The sequence below is a fragment of the Scyliorhinus canicula genome, chromosome 4, assembly GCF_902713615.1.
Source record: "Scyliorhinus canicula chromosome 4, sScyCan1.1, whole genome shotgun sequence".
NCBI lineage: Eukaryota > Metazoa > Chordata > Chondrichthyes > Carcharhiniformes > Scyliorhinidae > Scyliorhinus > Scyliorhinus canicula.
Genome location: NC_052149.1, coordinates 86,019,489 through 86,043,115, shown reverse-complemented (window position 1 = coordinate 86,043,115; position 23,627 = coordinate 86,019,489). Strand labels below are relative to the sequence as shown.

The following is a 23,627-nucleotide window of genomic DNA, read 5'->3' as shown; positions in this document are numbered from 1 at the left end:
CAACATAGACATAGAACATACAGTGCAGAAGGAGGCCATTCGGCCCATCGAGTCTGCACCGACCCATTTAAGCGCTCACTTCCACCCTATACCCGTAACCCAATAACCCCCTCCGAACCCCTCCTAATGTACAGTTTGCTGGGTGACTGCGTAGCTAGGAGGGAACATTGGTCATCAATGATTCTTCAGTTAATCATATTAACTCGGTGCCCTCTGGCTATTGATCCTACAGCTATTGGAAAGGTTCTCTTTAGTTACTGTATCTCTAAACCATTCATGATTTCAAACATTGCTATCAAATTGCCCATTTGCCTTGTCTGAGGAGAACAACCTCAATCTCTCCTCTATCCATGTAACTCATCCATAAAAAAAAAACTTTTCAGTTCAGAGGCTTCACACCTTTCCTAAATCTGCTGGTCAGAATTGAACAGAATGGGCAGGCTTCTCCAGCCATATCTTCCTGGTGCCACCAAAGGAACCCCCCACCCCCTCCCATCCCGGGTCAGGATCCCCAGCAGTGTGGCCACAGCGAGCATTGCATGTGGCCATTGACTTTGTTGGGATCTTCCAGTCCCATCAGCAGCCAATGGTGAGTTGCCTCTGCTGCTGGAAAACCAGCCGTGGGGGTGGTGATGGGGTGCGGGGGGAGTGGCATCCAGGCCAATATTCCAGGTTAGGGCTGAACCAGTGTTTTACAGTTTTATGAAGGTTTAACCTTTTGGCTTTTGTACTCAAAGGCCTGAAATTCACTTCCACAGCATTGCTGCTGCTGGCGCTATGGAAGCCCCAGTGGCCTAGACTGGCATTAGCTGCCATTGTGCTGCCTCATGGGGTAGGAAGGACACGAGCATGGGCGTGCCATGCATGTTCCAAAACCAGCAGAAGTGATGCGAGCTTCACATTACACGGCCATTTTGGCTGATCCACTTGTGTCCACTTTCCCACCATGTGTAGATCCTGACTCTCCATATTACCCTCTGAAGTCGGTGCAGTGCCAGTTTCTGAGCTGGTGACTGAGTGTCAAATCAGGTGTTGGCGTTTCCGTATCCAGGCTTTGGGATGGCTCTTTCTCTTCCTTCTGGCCATGTTGTGGTTTATCAGGCAGCAATTCATGGATATCTGAAAGCATAAAATCGGAAGGGAAGGGTTGGCGTGAGGGGGTTGGGGGAGGTGGGGGGAATGCAAGAATCCCATTGTCACACCATCTGCAGCTGGCACATCATGTCAAATTGCAGATTAAGGCTTGAAGAGAGTTGAAAAGAGCTTTAAGGCAGTAACGTACCATCATCTTGAATGGTCTGGACAATGACAGATCCTACGAGCTTGCTTGCAGCTGGCTCCATGATATAATGATAATAATAATCTTTATTGTCACAAGTAGGCTTACACTAACACTGCAATGAAGTTACTGTGAAAATCACCTAGTCGCCACATTCCGGCGCCTGTACACAGAGGGAGAATTCAGAATGTCCAAATTACCTAACAGCACGTTTGTCGGGCCTTGTGGGAGGAAAACGGAGCACCCGGAGGCAATCTGGAGGAAAACCATGCAGACACGGGGAGAACGTGTAGACTCCACACAGACAGTGACCCAAGCTGGGAATCGAACCTGGGACTCTGGAGCTGTGAAGCAACATTGCTAATCACTTTACTACTGTGCTGCCCTTTGGGAACACCATCTCCTCTGTTAGGATCAGTAGATGAAGATGTATCTAACCCTACCAAGTCCCCATTGCTCCTTTCTATTGTGGGTTAATTTGTTTCTCAACAGAGAGGGAAGATATTACTCATTGTGCTGGATGAGAGAGAAAGGGCTGGCGCTGGGACTGAATCGCGGTTGTTCTACGACCCGATAGCAGTGCCGGTCCTGGAGTAATTCAGGATATGCTAATGGGCCAGCACCAGTGCGATTCCAACTGACACCGGCGTGGGATTTGCTGTGGTTGGATTGGCACTGGAGAACCTGACAAGCTGGAACTATCTCTAAGCTCCACTCCCGACACACTCTCATTCCAGCCAAGATGCTGCCACCCCGGTGAATGGCCACGATTCACTGGTGCAGAGCTGGAGACACTGTTGGCTGCCATGGAGGAGATGCGGGGCACCCTGTTTCCCAGAGTGGGAAGGCGGCTGCCACCCGCAGATCTCAAACGGGCCTGGGCGCAAGTGGCAGGCAGGATACTGTCTCCCTGCGAGACCTGGCACCCGCTGGCTCTCCCACCGACCCCACCGACTCTCCCACCGACCCCGACGTTTTCCCCACCGACCCCCCCCCTTCTACCGACGCTCCCCGCCCCACACCGACCGCCAACTCCGACAGCGCCCCCCCCCCCATAGCGCCCCCTGCCCCCCAGCCGGTGCCGGCACCGACCACCCTAATCACCCCTGATACCCCCCCCCTCCAAGGCGGGCAAAGGCTCAGTCACCCTTGCTCCCGGATAGACCACCATCGGAACCGACCGCATCCACGGTGCCACCACCAGAGCGGCGAATGTCAGCACGGACGATCAGACCGCCACAAAGACTGAACTTATAATTTAAAACACTTCACACCCGATGGACTATGTGTTTTTTTTATAAATAATTTTTATTGAAATTTTTACAAAATACAAAATCTAAACATCTTAACTTTGTTAACATACAACCGCGGTAACCCTCCATGAGCAGTACCCCCCCCCCCCCCCCCCCCAGCTTCAAGAGCAACTTCAAACAACAGGAAAGAACAAAAGAACAAAAACAAAGAAAAAGAAAGAAGAGAAAAACAAAAGAGAAAAAAAAAAGAGATAGCACCCTCCACAAACCCATGTGCACAGTTCTAAAACGGGGTAAATGTGATGAACGGTATTTACCTTTAATACCTTGCCCCTTTAAGAGGCTTGGAACCCTGGGGGACTCTGGCTACGCCCCCAGGAAACAGTATATAGGATAAGGCTCCATGTGGCGAGCACACTTCTCTCGAATGCTGTCCTGTTCTCTGTATATTAAAACCTTTGATTACCGACCTCGCTCTCGCGTCGTAATTGAGAGTGCCTCAGTTCCCCTCCAAGTCCCTCACCATCTCCACTCAGAAATATTTCACCGTTCCTTCACTCACTGGGCCAAAGTCCTAGTAGGGTTTACCTACGCACACGAACTGCAGCAGTTCAAGAAGGCAGCTCACTATCACCTTCTCATGGACAATTAGGCACAGGCAACAAATGCTGGCTGAGCCAGCGAGGCCCACAGCTGGTGAAAATGAATTTAAATAAAGACTGCCTTTCGGGACTGCAACCCCTACTAGTCTCACAAGCTGTTCGGCTCCGTGTTGTGCAGCAAGGGTGCAGGATGCAGAAATTATGGAAATGAGAAGGCAGAATGAAGTTTGTGTGCGAGCGGCCTCAATAAAAACAATGTGGTTCACGAACTGTGACCCAGCCACACTCAAAAATGGGGACAGATCAATTTGAATCCCTTTAACTGTATTTATAAAGTCCAGAGTCCAATATTAACTTATCCTGCCACTGTTAAAGATTGATGCTCAATGTTACAAACTATGTTGTTCATGCTCCATTATATCCATGGGCTTCAATGTTGCAAACTAGCTTATAATGAGTCTTATATCAAAATGCACAGGGTATAGGTTTATGTATTGGCAGACAATTATCATTAAATAATGAATAGCTTGCATAAAAAACCTCAAAAATCTATAGCTACAAGTGAAAATATTTACTTGTTTGGTACACATTTTTCCCATAAATATTTTAGATACTAAAGAAAAGAAGAATAAAGGTCAAGTTTATTTCTAAACTATTTAGTAACTGGTCCTGAAAGATATGAAAAGAGTTACATGTAAAGCAAATGCTATCTGAATTCACTTTATATGTCATTAAAGCTCTAGTTTTATTTGAAATAATGTAAGGTGACATGATTTGTTACAAGTTAGATTACTTACCTGTTTAACTTTTGTAATTTTCCATAATCTTTACAAACCCTCCTGGTACAGGAAATATATTAGCTGCATATCATCCTATATTATTAGCTATAATCATTCTATATATATATATAGGATGCACAGCGCAGAACTGATCAATATCAGTGTGACGGCATTTTATTTCATTCCTATCCAGTAAATTGGCTAATTCGTAGAGCTAATTCCAAACACTGAACTTAAACAATTGTTCAAAGTCCCGAGAATCAACTTTGTCTGAAATAGAAAGCAAGGTTAATGTCATAGACCTACCCAGTTTTGATGGGTTAGGTAAGTATTTTGGGCTAATCTGTCTTTTCAGAGGTGGCACAGTGGCAGTGACGAGCACTGCGGCATCACAGCGCCAGGGCCTCAGGTTCAATTCCGACCTCGGGTGACTGGCTGTGTGGAGTTTGCACATTCTTCGTGTCTGCGTGGGTTTCCTCCCAGTCTAAAGTCATGCAGGTTAGGTAGATTGGCTATGCTAAATTTCCCCTTGGTGTCCAAAAGTTAGGTGGGGTTATGGGGATAGGGTGGAGGATTGGGACCAGGTAGGGTGCTCTTTCCGAGGGTCGGTGCAGACTCGATGGGCCGAATGGCCTCCTTCCGCACTGTAGGGATTATATGGGCACGATTCACCAGCCACGCTGTGTGTTTGCTTGAGTGCTACGCAGCCGGAGAATGCCGGGAGAGGATTGCAGTGAGCCTCCCGACAACCTCCGCGCCTCCCGGGATTCTCCGAAGTTCCACGAGATGTCGGAGTTGGAACCCGCCCCAAATGAGCAGGACCGAATGACGCTCGCGGAAGTAGGTCGTGAACCTACTTATGGCCTACCTGGCTGGGATTCACCCACCTCCCTCGATTCTTCGGTCTCCTCAGGGAGGCTGCAGCCGAGTGCTGATCAGTGCTGGTCCAGGGGCACCCGGGGAGTCTCCTGGGCTATCGGAGACCCTGGTGGTCAGGGTAAGTGCAGGGTGGCTCCCTGGCCCATCCCCTGGAACGTGGGCACTGCCTGGGTGCCAGTGTAAGGGTGCCCGAGTGCCAGTGTCAAGGGGGCCATGCTCATGAAATGAGGGTGGAGGAGGGGTTTGAAGATTGGGAGAGTGCAGGGCAGGTAAGTTGGGGTCTCCGAGAGGTTGGGTAGGGGTCCTAGAATGGAGGAGGTGCTGTAAGGGGGCCTGAAGAGGGGGGCCCCCAAGTGCGGGGTGTCCTCACTTGGGGATGTGGGATAATGTCCATGTGTGTGGGGGGTGACATTGCCCGTGGGGGGTGACATTGCCCGTGGGTGGGGGACCCACAAACTCATTTAGAGATCGGAACACCCTTTCAAAATGGCAGCCCGATCTCAGAGTTCAGCTCCCCAGTGCTAAAAAATCATTCTAAACGTGGGAGAAACTGGTGAGAAACTCCCCGCCGCAAAAAAGTGGCGTAAGCGTCATTTAGTTGCACGGGAAACTCACTGAAAAACCTGCCACAAATTAACTTGGAAATTCTTTGGGAGAATCGCGCCCTATAATTCTAATCAATCAAACGTGCATTTCCAGCAATTTCTAATTTCATTTAATTTTGGAACAATTTTTGATTTATAGGACATATTTAACATGGATAGTTGGAGGTGCTCGGGAAAAAAATGGTGTAATCATCATTTTCAACCATTACAGGCTGCATAATGCACTGGGGCAGCACGGTAGCACAAGTGATTAGCACCATGGCTTCACAGCGCCAGGGTCCCAGGTTCGATTCCCTGCTGGATCACTGTCTGTGAGGAGTCTGCACTGTGCGTGGGTTTCCTCGGGGTGCTCCGGTTTCCTCCCACAGTCCAAAGATGTGCAGGTTAGGTGGATTGGCCATGATAAATTGCCCTCTTTGGCCAAAAGGGTTATTGGGTTATGGGGATAGGTGGAAGTGAGGGCTTAAATGGGTCAGTGCAGACTCGATGGGCCGAATGGCCTCCTTCTGCACTATATGTTCTATGTTATATGTGAGTTGTTACTGTGCGATACGTAAATATTGATCCTGGGATAAACTGACTGTATCAGGATGATCCAATTCTTTGTGAAAAAACGTGGCAGCTCTCCAAAATTAATGACATGCTGATAAAATGAGCTATTTCAAAGTCCCATTAACTTTCATTCAGAGCCTGTTTATGGAGGAAAACAGTTTTTCTCAACTTTCTACTGAATGAGGAAGTTTGGATCATTCAGTCACAATTATTCAAAAATATTTCACTTTACTTTTTTTTTAAATGTAACTGAGTTGCATGTGATGGGGATTGCTAAATCATGTGAACTATAGCACAAATGTTGCTCTGGATACATTAAAAATACGTATTGTTTTGCATTGTATAACCATTTTTTTCCTTTTCATTCCATTTTATCTCCAAGCTTCCTATAAAACTACTGAAGGAAAGGTGATCTGGGGAAGTTTCCTAGCGCCAACACTCAAAATCAAATAGGTTTCCTTGGTGATTCAGTATCTTGATATCATGAGATGTTCAATTTATTGACCCATCGTTAAGTTCCAAACTTATCAACCCTCTCCTCCTTGTGTTTTGATTGGAATCAGCACAAGTAATAGGAGTCAAATATAAAGGCTTAACACAAAACTAAGAAACACACAAGCAAACAATAGTGAGACTGATAAGTAACATATCACAGAAGAACTGTCTTGTGAATAATTTACACGTCTTCTTCATTAGCATATGTCAGTAAAAACTAGTTAGTATAAACTTGTACTGTATAAAACTGTATTAAAAGTAATTTATGGGCAGCAAGGTGGCGTTCGATCCTGACCCCGGGTCACTGTCCGTGTGGAGTTTGCACATTCTCCCAGTGTCTCACCCCCACAACCTAAAACGATGTGCAGGCTAGGTGGATTGGCCACGCTAAATTGCCCCTTAATTGGGAAAAAAAAAGAATTGGGTACTCTAAATTTATTTTTAAAAAGTAATTTATAAAACATATTACAAGAACATGTACATGCCCTTCTTGAAGAATAAACCATTTATTGATGCAGGTGTTTCAGGGCCCTGAACATAGAACAGTACAGCACAGAACAGGCCCTTCGGCCCTCGATGTTGTGCCGAGCCATGATCACCCTACTCAAACCCACGTATCCACCCTATACCCGTAACCCAATAACCCCCCCCTTAACCTTACTTTATTAGGACACTACGGGCAATTTAGCATGGCCAATCCACCTAACCCGCACATCTTTGGACTGTGGGAGGAAACCGGAGCACCCGGAGAAAACCCACGCACACACGGGGAGGACGTGCAGACTCCGCACAGACAGTGACCCAGCCGGGAATCGAACCTGGGACCCTGTAGCTGTGAAGCATTTATGCTAACCACCATGCTACCGTGCTGCCCTGATCTTGAATGATAATTTATACAGTTCCATAAAATGTTCAGAGTATTTTAAAGAATGATTCAGAAATGTGTTGGAAACAACAGGATATACTTAAGTGGTTTGTTTGTTATATATAGCACTCATTATGATCATGGTAAATCTTCCAGATTTCAACTAGCCGTTCTTTCATATTAACTATTGTCCTCGATCAGTCATGCCGTGTATTTACTGTGAATCAGAACACAGCACACTAACACACACAACCTGCTGCTAGAAAGCAAATTCAGTGATTTCCAAACCATTATAAGAGTCATGATCAATTCATAATCGTGACACATTTTGCCTGCGAAATGCACTTCCCACTGAGACACCTTGGTGTCAAGAATCAGCATTGGCTCAGTGGTAGCGGTTTTATGTCTGTGTCAGAAGGTTCAAGTGCCACTTCAACACATAATCCAAGCTGATACTTCAGTGCAGTGGAGGGACTACTGCACTGGAGGGAATGCCATCTTTCAGACACACTGTTAAATTAATCTCCTGTGTGCTTGCTCAAGTGATCTCAAGGCACTATTTCAAAGAGGAGTAGTAGGATTCTCTCAGATGTTCTCATCCAATGTTCCTCAACCAACATCATTAAATTAGATTAACTGGTCATTATTTCATTGGAATCTAGGCAAATTGGCTGTTGCATTTTCCTACAACAACATCAACACTTCAATAGTACTTCACTGGTTGTAAAGACTATTGAAAACATCTTGGGAGGTTTGGAAAGGCACAATATAAGCCCAAGCTCTTTTGCTTATTTCTATCACAACAGCGGAGAGAGAAGAATGACTGCAAAATAATCATAGGTCTTGATCATTATGTTAATAAGGAAGCTTTTGATATTTGCATGACTGTAGAGGTGTATTAATCCAGATTTTGCAGTCAGCATTATAGAAATAGCACTTGCTGTTCATCACAGCTGTCCACAGGCTTTTCATAGGCTTTCAAGTGGTAACATTTATTACTGAGAGGCCATTCTGGTGCAGCACAATCAACAGGGGATCTGCATGTGAGAGGGGAAACAGCAGCGTGGCTCTTCAACCAATCAAACTGAACAATCCTCACTAAGACACAGAGAGTCTGAACCATAAAGTACACATGAGAAAATTCATTCATTGGAAACTGGTACAGAAAGAGAAATACTAATAGAGAGAAAGGGAGGAAAAAGAGACAAAGAAAGTTTTTGAAAAATTTCTGCCGATAATTAAATCCTGAAGGAATGAGACTTTACATTCGTAAAATTAAAATGTTCAATGTCAGAAAGGTTATTTTGATGGTACTTCAGACATACCATACGTTACACATTCATTTTCACCTGTATTCCCCATTTTTCTGAAATATTTAATGGATAAGTAAAGCAACTTTATGTCCATACGTGGGTTTAAACCAGGAGTCTCCTGGCAAAGCACTGGTGTAATGCAGCAGGATAATTCGGACAGCAGCTTCCAGATTTCTGCAATTAACTGTTGACTCCGAATAGCCTCATCGTCATTTTTATTGCAAAATCTGGGCTATCATTGCTCGATGCAGTGCAGTTGTGAAACATCAAAAATTCCACCTTTTCAGAAGCTTAACCATTGAACATTTTTCCAGGAGCTGCATCAAACTAAAGCTGCTTTTAAAATGTAAGTTTTTAATAATTTGAGATCTGTTTGATAAACTGCTTCACAGTACAATGGTACATACTTTGACAATTTTTAAAATAACATGCACAGAATGTATTAACCAGTCCAAGTAAATGCTACCATTTACCTTTCATATACCATGTGAATACAGCTTAGATTAAGGAGTTATGGTAAAGGTTTCTTCTGCTTTACTAGTTGTTCAGACAATCCAGGTTTTCCCTTCAGACATCACTCAAATGCGTGTGTTATTCAACTACTAACATTTCTCACACTGGAGAATTTTAAATGTTTCATTTCATCAACACGATTCTTGTGAATCTGGAAGGCAGGAGTTACCCAACAAGCGCAGGAACACTGATCACCATACCAGTTGAAAGATCCCAACTTAGATCTGCACTTTGGGCAAAGCAACTGAAAAAAACAAATTAAACGTTAAAAAAAAACATAAAATAAATAATGTACATTTTATCCATAATTTCAAACTGAAAGAAACAGGTAATGCTTGACTGATGAGTCAGTCTTTAGGAATGAAGGTTGATTTCTCTCTTTTTGACAAAAAGAATGAATAGAATTCCATCACTTTTGTCACTCTTAGTAATCCAACATAATAATTTACTTCATAAAAACAGGAAATAAGATTTCCGAGGGAAGAAAACATTTCTAAAGTGACTCAATGATTTTGTCTCTTTCCTCCTTTCCATCTCAAACTCCAGTGACCTCTTTTAGTGTCTGTTTCTCAAATCTTTATCCAATCTATCAGCTTTGAATTCTTCCTTCCATTATTTTCCTCCTTCCATTGTTGCACTTTCCTCCCTTTTTAGTGAGACAGGAAATGATTTAATGCCAGAATTACACCAGTTTTTTCAGCGCCAGTAAACACAGAAGCTCCAATGCCAGAACTGCTCCCCCTCCACAACACTATTACTCAGTGGTCACAAAGAAAACAGTAGGCTCAGCTTTGGTACTGACCGAATGCAAAGGGCAAGAACGTACAGGAAGGGGGATTGAGGTACATAACAGAAAGGGGCTGAAGACAGTAGGAGAGATAGAGATAGAGAAATACAGCACAGAACAGGCCCTTCGGCCCACGATGTTGCGCCGAACTTTTGTCCTAGGTTAATCATAGAATTTTGGACAATTTTTCATGGCCAATCCACCCAACCTGCACATCTTTGGACTGTGGGAGGAAACCGGAGTACCCGGAGGAAACCCACGCAGTCACGGGGAGGATGTGCAGACTCCACACAGACAGTGACCCAAGTCGAAATCGAACTTGGGACCCTGGAGCTGTGAAGCAATTGTGCTATCCACAATGCTACCGTGCTGCCCTTAAGAAGTTAACCTACGCTCCATTATTCTACCCTAATCCAAGTACCTATCCAATAGCCGCTTGAAGGTCCCTAACTTTTCCGACTCAACTACTACCACAGGCAGTGCATTCCATGCCCCCACTACTCTCTGGGTAAAGAACCTACCTCTGACATCCCCTCTATATCTTCCACCATTTATCTTAAATTTATGTCCCCTTGTAATGGTGTGTTCCACCCGGGGAAAAAGTCTCTGACTGTCTACTCTATCTATTCCCCTGATCATCTTATAAACCTCTATCAAGTCGCCCCTCATCCTTCTCCGTTCTAATGAGAAAAGGCCTAGCACCCTCAACCTTTCCTCGTATGACCTACTCTCCATTCCAGGCAACATCCTGGTAAATCTCCTTTGCACCTTTTCCAAAGCTTCCACATCCTTCCTAAAATGAGGTGACCAGAACTGCACACAGTACTCCAAATGTGGCCTGACCAAGGTTTTGTACAGCTGCATCATCACCTCACGGCTCTTAAATTCAATCCCTCTGCTAATGAACGCTAGCACACCATAGGCCTTCTTCACAGCTCTATCCACTTGAGTGGCAACTTTCAAAGAACTATGAACATAGACCCCAAGATCTCTCTGCTCCTCCACATTGCCAAGAACCCTACCATTAACCCTGTATTCCGCATTCAGATTTGTCCTTCCAAAATGGACAACCTCACACTTGTCAGGGTTAAACTCCATCTGCCACTTCTCAGCCCAGCTCTGCATTCTATCTATGTCTCTTTGAAGCCGACAACAGCCCTCCTCACTATCCACAACTCCACCAATCTTCATATAATCTGCAAATTTACTGACCCACCCTTCAACTCCCTCATCCAAGTCGTTAATGAAAATCACAAACAGCAGAGGACCCAGAACTGATCCCTGCGGTACGCCACTGATAACTGGGCTCCAGGCTGAATATTTGCCATCCACCACCACTCTCTGTCTTCTATCGGTTAGCCAGTTTGTTATCCAACTGGCCAAATTTCCCACTATCCCATGCCTCCTTACTTTCTGCATAAGCCTACCATGGGGAACCTTATCAAATGCCTTACTAAAATCCATGTACACTACATCCACTGCTTTACCTTCATCCACATGCTTGGTCACCTCCTCAAAGAATTCAATAAGACTTGTAAGGCAAGACCTACCCCTCACAAATCCGTGCTGACTATCCCTAATCAAGCAAAGGAATGTCTGCATACTAACATTCAAAATATGTAACACAGACAAGTGGATGACCATGAACAAGTTATAGAACAGTTCGACAAATGAAGAGTTTACAGGAGATTATGAACTGTAAGATTGTAGCTTAACATGTAAATCCCCTTCCAAATCACAACATTTATATTGATAGGGTTAGACCAAGAGGGGCGGGAGGAGGCTTGTGTACAGAATAAATGCCTTTCCAGATGCTCAGAAATCCTATCCCTCAGTACCCTTTCCATTACTTTGCCTACCACCGAAGTAAGACTAACTGGCCTGTAATTCCCAGGGTTATCCCTATTCCCTTTTTTGAACAGGGGCACGACATTTGCCACTCTCCAATCCCCTGGTACCACCCCTGTTGACAGCGAGAACGAAAAGATCATTGCCAACGGCTCTGCAATTTCATTTCTTGCTTCCCATAGAATCCTTGGATATATCCCGTCAGGCCCGGGAGACTTGTCTAGCCTCAAGTTTTTCAAAACGCGCAACACATCTTCCTTCCTGACAAGTATCTCCTCATGCTTATCAGTCTGCTTCACGCTGTCCTCTCCAACAATATGGCCCCTCTCGTTTGTAAATACTGAAGAAAAATACTTGTTCAAGACCTCTCCTATCTCTTCAGACTCAATACACAATCTCCCGCTACTGTCCTTAATCGGACCTACCCTCGCTCTAGTCATTCTCATATTTCTCACATATGTGTAAAAGGCCTTGGGGTTTTCCTTGATCCTACCCTCCAAAGATTTTTCATGCCCTCTCTTAGCTCTCCTAATCCCTTTCTTCAGTTCCCTCCTGGCTATCTTGTATCCCTCCAGCGCCCTGTCTGAACCTTGTTTCTTCAGCCTTACATAAGTCTCCTTCTTCCTCTTAACAAGACATTCAACCTCTCTTGTCAACCATGGTTCCCTCACTCGACCATCTCTTCCCTGCCTGACAGGGACATACATATCAAAGACACGCAGTACCTGTTCCTTGAACAAGTTCCACATTTCACTTGTGTCCTTCCCTGACAGCCTATGTTCCCAACTTCTGCACTTCAATTCTTGTCTGACAGCATTGTATTTACCCTTCCCCCAATTATAAACCTTGCCCTGTTGCTCGCACCTATCCCTCTCCATTACTCAAGTGAAAGTCACAGAATTGTGATCACTACCTCCAAAATGCTCCCCCACTAACAAATCTATCACCTGCCCTGGTTCATTACCAAGTACTAAATCCAATATGGCCTCCCCTCTGGTCGGACAATCTACATACTGTGTTAGAAAAGCTTCCTGGACACACTGCACAAACACTACCCCATCCAAACTATTTGATCTAAAGAGTTTCCACTCAATGTTTGGGAAGTTGAAGTCACCCATGACTACTACACTGTGACTTCTGCACCTTTCCAAAATCTGTTTCCCAATCTGTTCCTCCACATCTCTGCTGCTATTGGGGGGCCTATAGAAAACTCCCAACAAGGTGACTGCTCCTTTCCTATTTCTAACTTCAACCCATATTACCTCAGTAGGCAGGTCCCCCTCAAACTGCCTTTCTGCAGCTGTTATACTATCTCTAATTAACAATGCCACCCCCCCACCTCTTTTACCATCCTCCCTAATCTTGTTGAAACATCTATAACCAGGGACCTCCAACAACCATTTCTGCCCCTCTTCTATCCAAGTTTCCGTGATGGCCACCACATCGTAGTCCCAAGTACAGATCCATGCCTTAAGTTCACCCACCTTATTCCTGATGCTTCTTGCATTAAAGTATACACACTTCAACCCATCTCCTTGCCTGCAAGTACTCTCCTTTGTCATTGTTACCTTCCCCACTGCATCACTACGTGCTTTGGCGTCCTGACTATCGTCTACCTTAGTTGCTGGACTACAGATCCGGTTCCCATTCCCCTGCCAAATTAGTTTAAACCCTCCCGAAGAGTACTAGAAAACCTCCCCCCCAGGATATTGGTGCCCCTCTGGTTCAGATGCAACCCGTCCTGCTTGTACAGGGTCCCACCTTCCCCAGAATGCGCTCCAATTATCCAAATACCTGAAGCCCTCCCTCCTACACCATTCCTGCAGCCACGTGTTCAACTGCACTCTCTCCCTATTCCTAGCCTCGCTATCACGTGGCACCGGCAACAAACCAGAGATGACATGGAGGTCATGGAAGATTTGAAACTGATTCAGTACCTTAGCAAAATGCTCTATAAAAGTTATTCTAATATAGAAAATGCTTCAAGATATTTCACACAGGTGTAGTAAAACAAAAGCAGAACTATATAAATTGTCACCTGCTTCCTCGAGGCTACCAATCTTTTAAGATAATTAGAAAGTTAAAACAGTAAAGATAATGAGCATATTTGTCCACAAAGTCCTGTTTACAGATGAACATTTCTCCCAAATTCCCTGGCCTACACCGGAAGAGTAGTGCCTAGGTTTTAAAATTCTCATCCTGGTTTTCAAATCCCTCTGTGTCCTCTATCTTTGAAATATCCTCCAAGGTATCGTTGCTTCCCTAATTCTGGCTTCTTGAACGTTTTGAACTTTAATTACTCCAGCATTGGTGGTCAAGCCTTTAGGTACAAAAAGCCTAAGCTCTGAAATTCCTTCCCTAAACATCTCTTTCTTCCTTTAGGTTGTTCCTTAAAACCTACATTTTTGGCAAAGCTTTTGGCAATTTGCCTTAATGTCTCCTTACGTGGTTGGTGACAAATTCTGCATTATAACACTCTGTGAAATGTGTTGGGATGTTTTATTCCATGAAAGGCACTTCATCGATACAAGTTGTTATTATTAATTAGCACAAGCAATCACATAGTTTTTATTGTATTTACCTACCTTATGTGTAGGAAAATAGTTCTTAAAAGTTGATGAAGTTTGGTATTTCACAAACATATATTTATTTTTTATTCATCGAGGACTTGTTTTGTACCAAAATCTATCCCTGACCTGTAACTAGTGAATCTGCAATCCTGGTTTATTAATCGCAAGATGAAATGGAGGGGGCAGAAAATAATCTGCATTGTATATGGATCAAAATCAATTAAATTGAATTTTAATACAGGAAATGAAGATTATGTTGTATTTCTTTTGGGTACCAACACTGTGAGGCTTTAGAAGTCAACAATAAATAGGTGCCAATTTCACCTGAGCCTGTTAGAGCAAACAGATACAGTAATCCTTTTCCTAGAGTCATTTACCTGGCCATCCAAAACACCAAGTAGTGCGGGTTCCATCCATTGCACCGGTTCAATAAAATAGGATGTACATTTGGTCTGGTCCTCCTCTCTCAGGGTTTGTGTCAACCTCTTGTGAGCGAAGGCAATTGGTCCTGTTCCAGGTACATGATTCAAAATACTTGAGCCACGAAATAAAGAACGCCTGAAATTATTTTTTTTAAAAGAAGGGACTGTCACAGGAATGTCTGCATACTAACATTCAAAATATGTAACACAGACAAGTGGATAACCATGAACAAGTTATAGAACAGTTCGACAAATGAAGAGTTTACAGGAGATTATGAACTGTAAGATTGTAGCTTAACATGTAAATCCCCTTCCAAATCACAACACTTATATTGATAGGGTTAGACCAAGAGGGGCGGGAGGAGGCTTGTGTACAGAATAAATGCCGCACAGACCTTTGGGCCAAATGGCATGTTCCTGAACGGATATTGATCCCTTTATATATATAGGATTTAAGGAATTCCTGTATAATTCAGCATTCTTGTTATTCTATTTTCTAACCTACATAAAATGGTAACATTTAAATAACTGTTGCTGGGGCCAGAGAGCTCTGGCAGCTCATGGAACAAGAGGGGGGGACAGGGAACTAGAAATACTAAACACTCAAAGTCACGAGTCATTGTAAATTGCTTTCTTCAGGGATTTGAATAACATTCTAAATAACTTTGCCTCTTCAACTCGTCCTTAAGGCAGTGTACGAGCAGCGAGTAATCAAAGTGACACAACTGGACAGCACATTATATGAGAAGCCACAAAGAGTAGTCAGTTCCTCTTGTTTTGATCATTGCCAAATAGTACTAAGAAGTCACTGATGTCTTCAGGCACAGTTGTAAGATATTAATCTAACATACCCTGACCATACATTTAGTTTTCAGATCATTTATAAAATTAGAAATATAATTCCACTCCTATGAATTAAGTGAAAGAATATAATTGAACAACTTTGGAATTAACTAAGAAACAATTAGATACTGTAATAAACAAACTAGACACTTTCTGGATGAATGAACTGAGATGGGCCAAATTGTCTGTCTGCCTCAGCTATAATTAACACGTGACAGTATGAGAAGTTGCTCAAACGTAACATAGGTCAAAAACAGTGAGGCCAGTAAGCTTAGTAATAAATCTGCAGCAATCGGAACTATGAGAGGCTCAAGAGACCAGTGCATCCAACAGTAATGGGTATTCAGTAAGTACATGATGCCCACACATACAGAAATATTCTTGCATGCACCATTTACAAATTATTTTCAAACAACACCTACCCATATTTGACATTGTAAGCATATTGTCCATTATATTGGACAAACAGCAATGTTTCTGAAGCTGTTGACAATTAAACTGTTGTTTAGGTTGCCTTGTGTGAGGCAGGATGGGGGTATGAAAATAATTACAATAAATCCCACCAAAAGAGAAACATCAAATTCTGATGGGACCGGATAGGCTAGGTGTGGAAAGAATGTTCCCAATGTTGTGGATGCCCAGAACCAGGGCCACAGCCTAAGAATAAGGAGTAAGCCATTCAGGTCTGAGATGAGAAGGAACTTTTCTCTCAGGGAGTTGTGAACTTGATGAATTCTCTACCAGAGAGCTATTGGGGCCAGTTTGTTGGATACATTCAAGAGGGAGCTGGACGTGGCCCTTGCAGCTAAAGGGATCAAGGGGTATGGAGAGAAAGCGGGAGTGGGATACTGAATTTGCATGATCAGCCATGATCATATTGAATTGTGGTGCAGGCTCGAATGGCCTACTCCAGCACCTATTTTCTAAACAAAAACATAGATTCTTCACAGAGTTGTACAACTCTAATCTTTTATTATTGTCACAAATAGGCTTACATTAACACTGCAATGAAGTTACTGTGAAAATCCCCATGTCGCCACATTCCGGCGCCTGTTCGGGTACACAGAGGGAGAATTCAGTATGTAAATTCATGTAACAGCACATCTTTCGGGACTTGTGGGAGGAAATTAGAGCACCCGGAGGAAACCCACACAGACAAACTCTGCACAGCCAGTGACCCAAGTGAGAATCGAACCTCGGACTTTTGCGCTGTGAAGCAACAGTGCTAAGCACTGTGTTACTGTGCAGCCCATTGTGTCTAGCTACCTTGTACAGCTATCAGCTTTTTAGAATCAAAAGGAATCACAGAATTTACAGTGCAGTAGGAAGCCATTCGGCCCATCGAGTCTGCACCGGCCCTTGGAAAGAGCACCCTAACTAAGCCCGCACCTCCACCCTATCCCACAGTTCCAGCCTATCCCAGTACCCCACCTTACCTTACCTCTTTTTTTGGACACTAAGGGCAATTTAGCATAGCCAATCCACATACCCCTGCACATATTTGGACTGTGGCAGGAAGCCAGAGCACCCAGAGGAAACCCACGCAGACACGGGGAGAATGTGCAGACTCCGCACAGACAGTGACCCAAGCCAGGAATCGAACCTGGGACCCTGGCGCTGTGCTAACCACTATGCTACCATGCTGCCCCCACTATGCTACTGTGCTGCCTCTTGAGAATGACCTTCTCAATTAGGGCTTAAGTTGAGTGTTCGGTTTCACTCAAAGAATAAACAGATCACGACATTATCCCCTAAACAAATTCTCTTTTTTAATATAAATTTAGAGTGCCCAATTCATTTTTCCCCCCAATTTAAGGGGTAAATTAGCATGTTTAATCCACCTACCTTGCACATCTTTATGTTGTGGGGGCGAAACCCACGCAAACACGGGGAGAATGTGCAAATTCCACACAGACAGTGACCCAGAGCCGGAATCGAACCTGGGACCTCGGCGCCGTGAGACTGCAATGCTGACCACTGAGCGACCGTGCTGTCCGACACTAAACAAATTCTGCTCACCTACACTTTCTGCACCGGTAGAGAATGTCATCTGTTTTCTCAAGGCTCATGGGATCCAAAGCAAATAAATCCCGAGGTAAATTCTGCAGTTCTGAATAAAGGAAACAGGGGACATGCAAGCAAATTATAGTTAAGATATTAGTAGGCAGTAAGTTGGTTTAAAAACGTATGGGCCTTACATCAGAGATTGCCGACATTACTAAAATAAAATTTGAATGATGAGAAGCACAGCATATTAGAATAGAACATATTGTATTTTTACAATATATTTATTAAACAGTCTAATTTCCCTCAAGATCTTAATTATCATTTGGTAATGATTGATTAGAGTGGTAGGATTCTAGTATCCGTCTACTTTATAGAGCAAAAAGAGCCTGAAATGACTGCTTTCACTGTTGACACTGTGTGATATGTAATGGATTCGGTACTGAGAGAGAGCGATAAACCACAAGAGGAAACTAAATCTTGAGAATGTATTTGGAATTTTTTTGAAGAATAAGGCATTCAGAAATTTGGACAGTTAAGGGGCCAGGCACTTCTAACTGTGGGTGAGTTTTTAATAAGTTACAATTTATGAATGAACTCGATGTGGGAACATTTATGGACATAACAAAGCAATCAGCTGAACGTAAATGAAGTAGTAGTCATCATGGTTAAGGAATATTGGCTATGAACTGCTACAACTTAGTGAAGTAAATGCTGACAGTTGAAACATGGAAAAAGAGCAAAAGGACAATTCCTCATCCAGCAACTAGAGAGAGACAGGTTTTGGGTAAGGGAGAGATGAAACAGGAAATGTGATACATCCTAATTATGGGATGATGTGAATTTCTTTTCTTGCTCTTGTCAGCAGCCAGCCAGTAGTAGCAGCAGATTACCTGGGTATTTGTCGATGATTTTCTGCAGTCGATATTGTTTATAATCAGCACTCGTTAAATCTACTTTGCAGCCCATCACTTCATACAACTTTAGTTGTTTCACAAATCCATCATTTATCCTATAATACAGGTAATAGAAACATTTTAAAATGTTCTTTCTGTAAAGTGCACAACCAGTTCAAATAGTGGCACAGAATCAGAGGCAACTGAATGAAAACTTACTTGACATCCGGTTTAACAGCCTGGAGTTTATTATGCGCCTCTTCGAAAGTAAGGTCATCAGTTTTCATTATAAAAGCAGTTACTACAGCAGCACTTCTACTGACTCCTGCATGACTGACATTGGAGAAAAAAAAACGCTTTACACTAAATGAAGTAACATTGTTAATACAAAGGACATTTCTTCCTAACTACGGCAACAGTTTGATTCTACTCTCAAGTTGCTGCATCTTGGCAGCACGGCGGCGTAGTGGTGAGCACTGCAGCCTCACGGCACCGAGGTTGCAGGTTTGATCCTGGCTCTGGGTCACTGTCCGTGTGGAGTTTGCACATTCTCCCCATGTTTGCGTGGGTTTCGCCCCCACAATCCAAAGATGTGCAGGTAGGTGGATTGGCCATGCTAAATTGCCCCTTAAATTTATATTAAAAAAACAAGTTGCTTGCTGATCATGGCTCGGCACAACATTGAGGGCCGAAGGGCCTGTTGTGTGCTGTACTGTTCTATGTTCTATCTGACGAATACAAAATATAGTCAAACTGGGAGCAGCCCAGTTGAAAGAGAAAAATGCTGAAATACCCAAGCGGGTCATGGAGCATCTGTGGAGAAACTTAATATTTCAGAAGGCCGTTGTCCTGAAATATTTAACTCTATTTCTCCCTCCAACGACCTACTTAGTAATTCCAGCATTTTCTGTTTTTGTTTCAGATTTCCAGCATCAGTTCTGCGGTCCTTTGATCCGAGTTGAGCAGGCAGTAGAATCTGATTGCTGGCTTCCCTAATCTACGAGACCAATCATTTTTCACCACTGAACTCGGATTTCAACTAATATACAATAAAACATTGTTTCTCGTCCCCTGGTGTTAAATGACAATTGGCAGATACTCCAGAGTTCCCACAATGAAATCTAAAGTGCATGGGAAATAAGTACAATACCAACATCCAAATAAACAGTGTGCTTCTATTACCTAGGGGATGTATAGACAAACGGACTATTAGCAGACTGTATAACAAGATAACATCTCATTATTTTGGATATGAAATTCCTGGTAGAGAATCGGAGCAAGGATAATGGAAGATAGGCTGTAAATTGCCACAAAAGATGACAGGGTCAACTGAGAGCACTGAAAGCAATTAAAGGCCTCAAACCTATGACAATTCAGTCTCTGCTCTTTTCTTTTTAATTATTTTTCAATTGGATCAGATACATAATAGTTTTGCTTATTAATGAGGAAGAATCTTGGTTTCGGTTTGCATTCCGAACTTGAGGACTTAAAAAAAATTTAAACGGCATTGCGACTTTCAGTAGCCTGTGCTGGCGTCAGTGAACTGGAACCATTCATGCATGGGGTAGTATTTTGTTCATCATAAACCCAAACTGTGTTTCTGTGAACAAACCACGGTAACCACCATTTATTATTTGTAACATGCATTATCCATTTAAATGAATTGTGAATTTAGTTTCCATTTTAATTCATAGGTTCACAGCAATTATGCTTGTTAATATGTCACGGACCCTTAAAGGGGGGGGGGGGAAGAGAAGAAGTGTGAACAGAAAGAGTCAGAGGGTTGGGGCAGGAGAGAGAGTCCAAGCATTGATTGGGGGGGGATCCAAAGTTCATTGGGAATGAAGGGTCAAGGGAGGATAGGGGTTGGGAATCGAGGGTGGGCCAGTGAGAGTCAGAGGGTTGGGGGGGGGTGTAGTTTGGGGGGAGGTGGTGAAAGAGTCAGTGGTGAGCTGGAGATGGGTGGGTCAGATGCATTGTTATGCAGTTCAACCAGGTTTTTCTCTGTCAAGTATCCCCTGGATAATGATCCAGGTAAGAATACCAGAACTGTCCGAAATCTCCAACCTTAACTCAAAAGTTGTCGACTTTTTTTGGAGTATTTCAAGGAGTGGGGGAATTTTCTAGCACAAGTTAAAACATCCCATGCAATTCCTACAGAGACCATGGGCGGGATTCTCCGGTCGCCAACGCCGAAATCGCGTTCGGTGATCGGCCGGAGAATACCCGCTTTCGCGATGCTCTGTCCTCGCCAAAGCAGCATACTCAGCGAGCACGCCGCGCCACGTATCAATAGCCTCAGGATATTGCCCGAGGCAATATCCCCCCCCCCCCGATAATCCGCCCCGAACAGCCGAGTTCCCGACAGCATTGGTCTCACCAGTTGGGAACTCGGTGTGGCGGTTGCAGACTCAGTCAAACACCACCACAGTCAGGGGAGGGCCTCTCCGCGGGCAGGGTGGGACATTATTTGGGGCTGGTTAGCACTGTGGATGGGGTGGGGGGGGGGGGGGGGTGGCAGTGGTCTGGGGCACTCGAGCCAGCTGAAGATGGACTCTATTTTGCAGGCCACGGCCCCGTCAATTCTCTGGGGCGTATCGGCAGCTAGTGCCGGGTGCTCTACTCTGCCGTCCTGCTCGCCCCCAGCAGAACAGGGAATTAATGGCTGTTTTGTGCCATTTTTTCACCGTTCCCATGCCGGCGTGGAGACATAGGGCTGGATTCTCCGATTCTGTGGCTATGTGTTAGGACTTCCAAGTGGTACCATAGCAAATTGTCCAGAGCAAATCTGGTCTCCAAACATCTGGAGACTGAAAGATCCGACTCATTGTATCAGTATAATGCAGTGACAGAACCAAAGCAATGACTGTACCAAAGCAGAGACTGTACCAATGCCTGCACTAATGCAGACTGTACCAATGCCTGCACTAATGCAGAGACTGTACCAATTGACCAGCACGCCAGCACTGGCTTCAGACAGCGCCTCCTGTATAAACCGCACGCAATCATCCAGAAAGCTCAGCAGGTCGGTGCACGGCTCATCCAGCGCCCGCACAAACATCGTCTGGCGGTCCCCAAGAGGTGGGGGTTCCTGTGAATCCACGGTGAGGACATGGGAAATAGCGGAATGCGACAGGCTCTCGGCCTGGGCCAAATCAGCAGCATCTCCAATGTAGAGACCGCTCCGCACCGGGAGCATGGCGGCGACGGCAGCGGCATGGCGTCATACGCACCGTGACGTCACAGTGAGAACGCGAGCTTCACGGTGGGTGGGGGGCGCTATAGGGGGAGGGGGGAGGGGATGGATATGGGAGAGTGGTTGGATATGGGGATAGGGGATGGATATGGGGAGAGGGGATGGATGTGGGAGGGAAGGGGATGGATATGGGGAGAATGGATGGATTTGGGAAGGGTGGATGGATATGGGGAGGGGCACGGATATGGGGAGGGGATGAATATGGAGGAAGGGATGGATATGGGAGAGTGGTTGGCTATGGGGGGAGGGGATGGGGATAGATATAGAGGTGGGTATGAGGGTAGTGAATGGATATGGCGATTGGGGTAGGGGATAGATATAGGGGTAGGTATGGTGGGTGGGGATGGATATGGGGATTGGGGATAGATATAAGCGGTGGGGATAGGGTATGGATATAGGGGTGGGTATGGGGATTGATATAGGGGTTGTGTAAGGGAATTGGGAATGGATATAGGGGGTTGGTATGGAAATTAGGGATAGATATAGTGGTGAGTATGGGGATAGGGGGTGGATATAGGGGATGGGGATGGATATAGGGGGATATGGGCATAGGGTGGATATGGGGATAATTATAGTGGTGGGTTTGGGGATGGGGATGGATATCGGGTTGGCATGGAGATAGGGGATGGATATGGGGGTGGGGATAGGGGATGGATATATGGGGATAGGGATGGATATAGGGGTGTTTATGGGGATAGGGTATGGATATAGGGAATGGGTATGGGGATAGAGGATGGATATAGGGAATGGGGATAGGGGATGGATAATAGGGAATGGGTATGGGGATAGGGGATGGATATAGGGTGTGGATATGGGCATAGAGATGCATATGGGGATAGGGGATGGATATAGGGTGTGGATATGGGGATGGGGTGGGTATGGAGATAGGGGATGGATATAGGGGTGGGTATGGGAATAAGGGATGGATATAGGGGTTGGTATGGGAATAGGGGATCAATATATGGGGATAGGGGACGGATATAAGGGATGGATATGGATATAGGGAGTGGGCATAGGGATAGGGGATGGATATAGGGTATGGGGATAGGGGATGGATATTGGGGTTGGATATGGGGATAGGTGATGGATATAGGGGTGGGTATGGGGATAGGGGATGGATATTGGGGTTGGATATGGGGATAGGTGATGGATATAGGGGTGGGTATGGGGATAGGGGATGGAAAGAGCGGGTGGAGATGGGGTTAGGGGGATCAGACGTGGTTAGGAAATGGGGTTTGAGGACAAGACTATGGACAGGGAATGGGGTTAGTCAGATAGGGATGTGAGCTGGTGTTGGGGGTAGTATATACGGTTAGGGATGAGGTGTATGATAATATAAATCGGTCTTGACAGGGTAGATGCTGAGAGGTTGTTTCCTCTTATGGGAGAGTGTAGGACCAGAGGATATAATCTCAGACTAAGGGGTCACACATTTAAGACAGAGATGAGGAAGAATTTCTTCTCTTAGAGGGTGGTGAATCTGTTGAATTTGTTACCACAGAGGGCTGAAGAGGCTGGGTCATTAAGTATGTTCAAAGCTGAGATAGACAAATTTTTAATCAGGAAGGGAATCATAGAATTTACAGTGCAGAAGGAGGCAATTCAGCCCATCGAGTCTGCACTGACCCTTAGAAAGAGCACCCTACTTAAGCCCATGCCTCCACCTTTCAATGCCTGCAGTAGAGCTTTGTCCTTGTTTTTCATTTTGGTTCGACTGTTAGACAGTTTGCCCCCGGCAAAGTCTGAACTTGTTTCAGTTCTGTAATTGCGCTTTTTTGAGGCTTCAGTATCCGCTCACAGCTTGGAAAACTCGATGGCTTTTTCTTTCAATCCCTCCACTTTTCCATTCAGCGGGTTCTTCAACTC

General features: G+C 44.6%; 1 protein-coding gene across 1 annotated transcript; it reads right to left on the bottom strand.

Annotated features, from left to right (window-relative positions):
- Positions 1 to 8,956: 8,956 nt before the first annotated feature.
- Positions 8,957 to 21,734, bottom strand: dusp12 (dual specificity phosphatase 12). Its single transcript, XM_038794675.1, has 6 exons — positions 21,451 to 21,734; positions 18,725 to 18,838; positions 18,503 to 18,621; positions 17,625 to 17,715; positions 14,718 to 14,898; positions 8,957 to 9,379 (listed from the first exon to the last, which is right to left on the bottom strand). Exons 1-6 carry the CDS (start codon positions 21,702 to 21,704, stop codon positions 9,218 to 9,220), a joined length of 921 nt encoding a protein of 306 aa, XP_038650603.1. The 5' UTR covers positions 21,705 to 21,734; the 3' UTR covers positions 8,957 to 9,217.
- Positions 21,735 to 23,627: the final 1,893 nt, after the last annotated feature.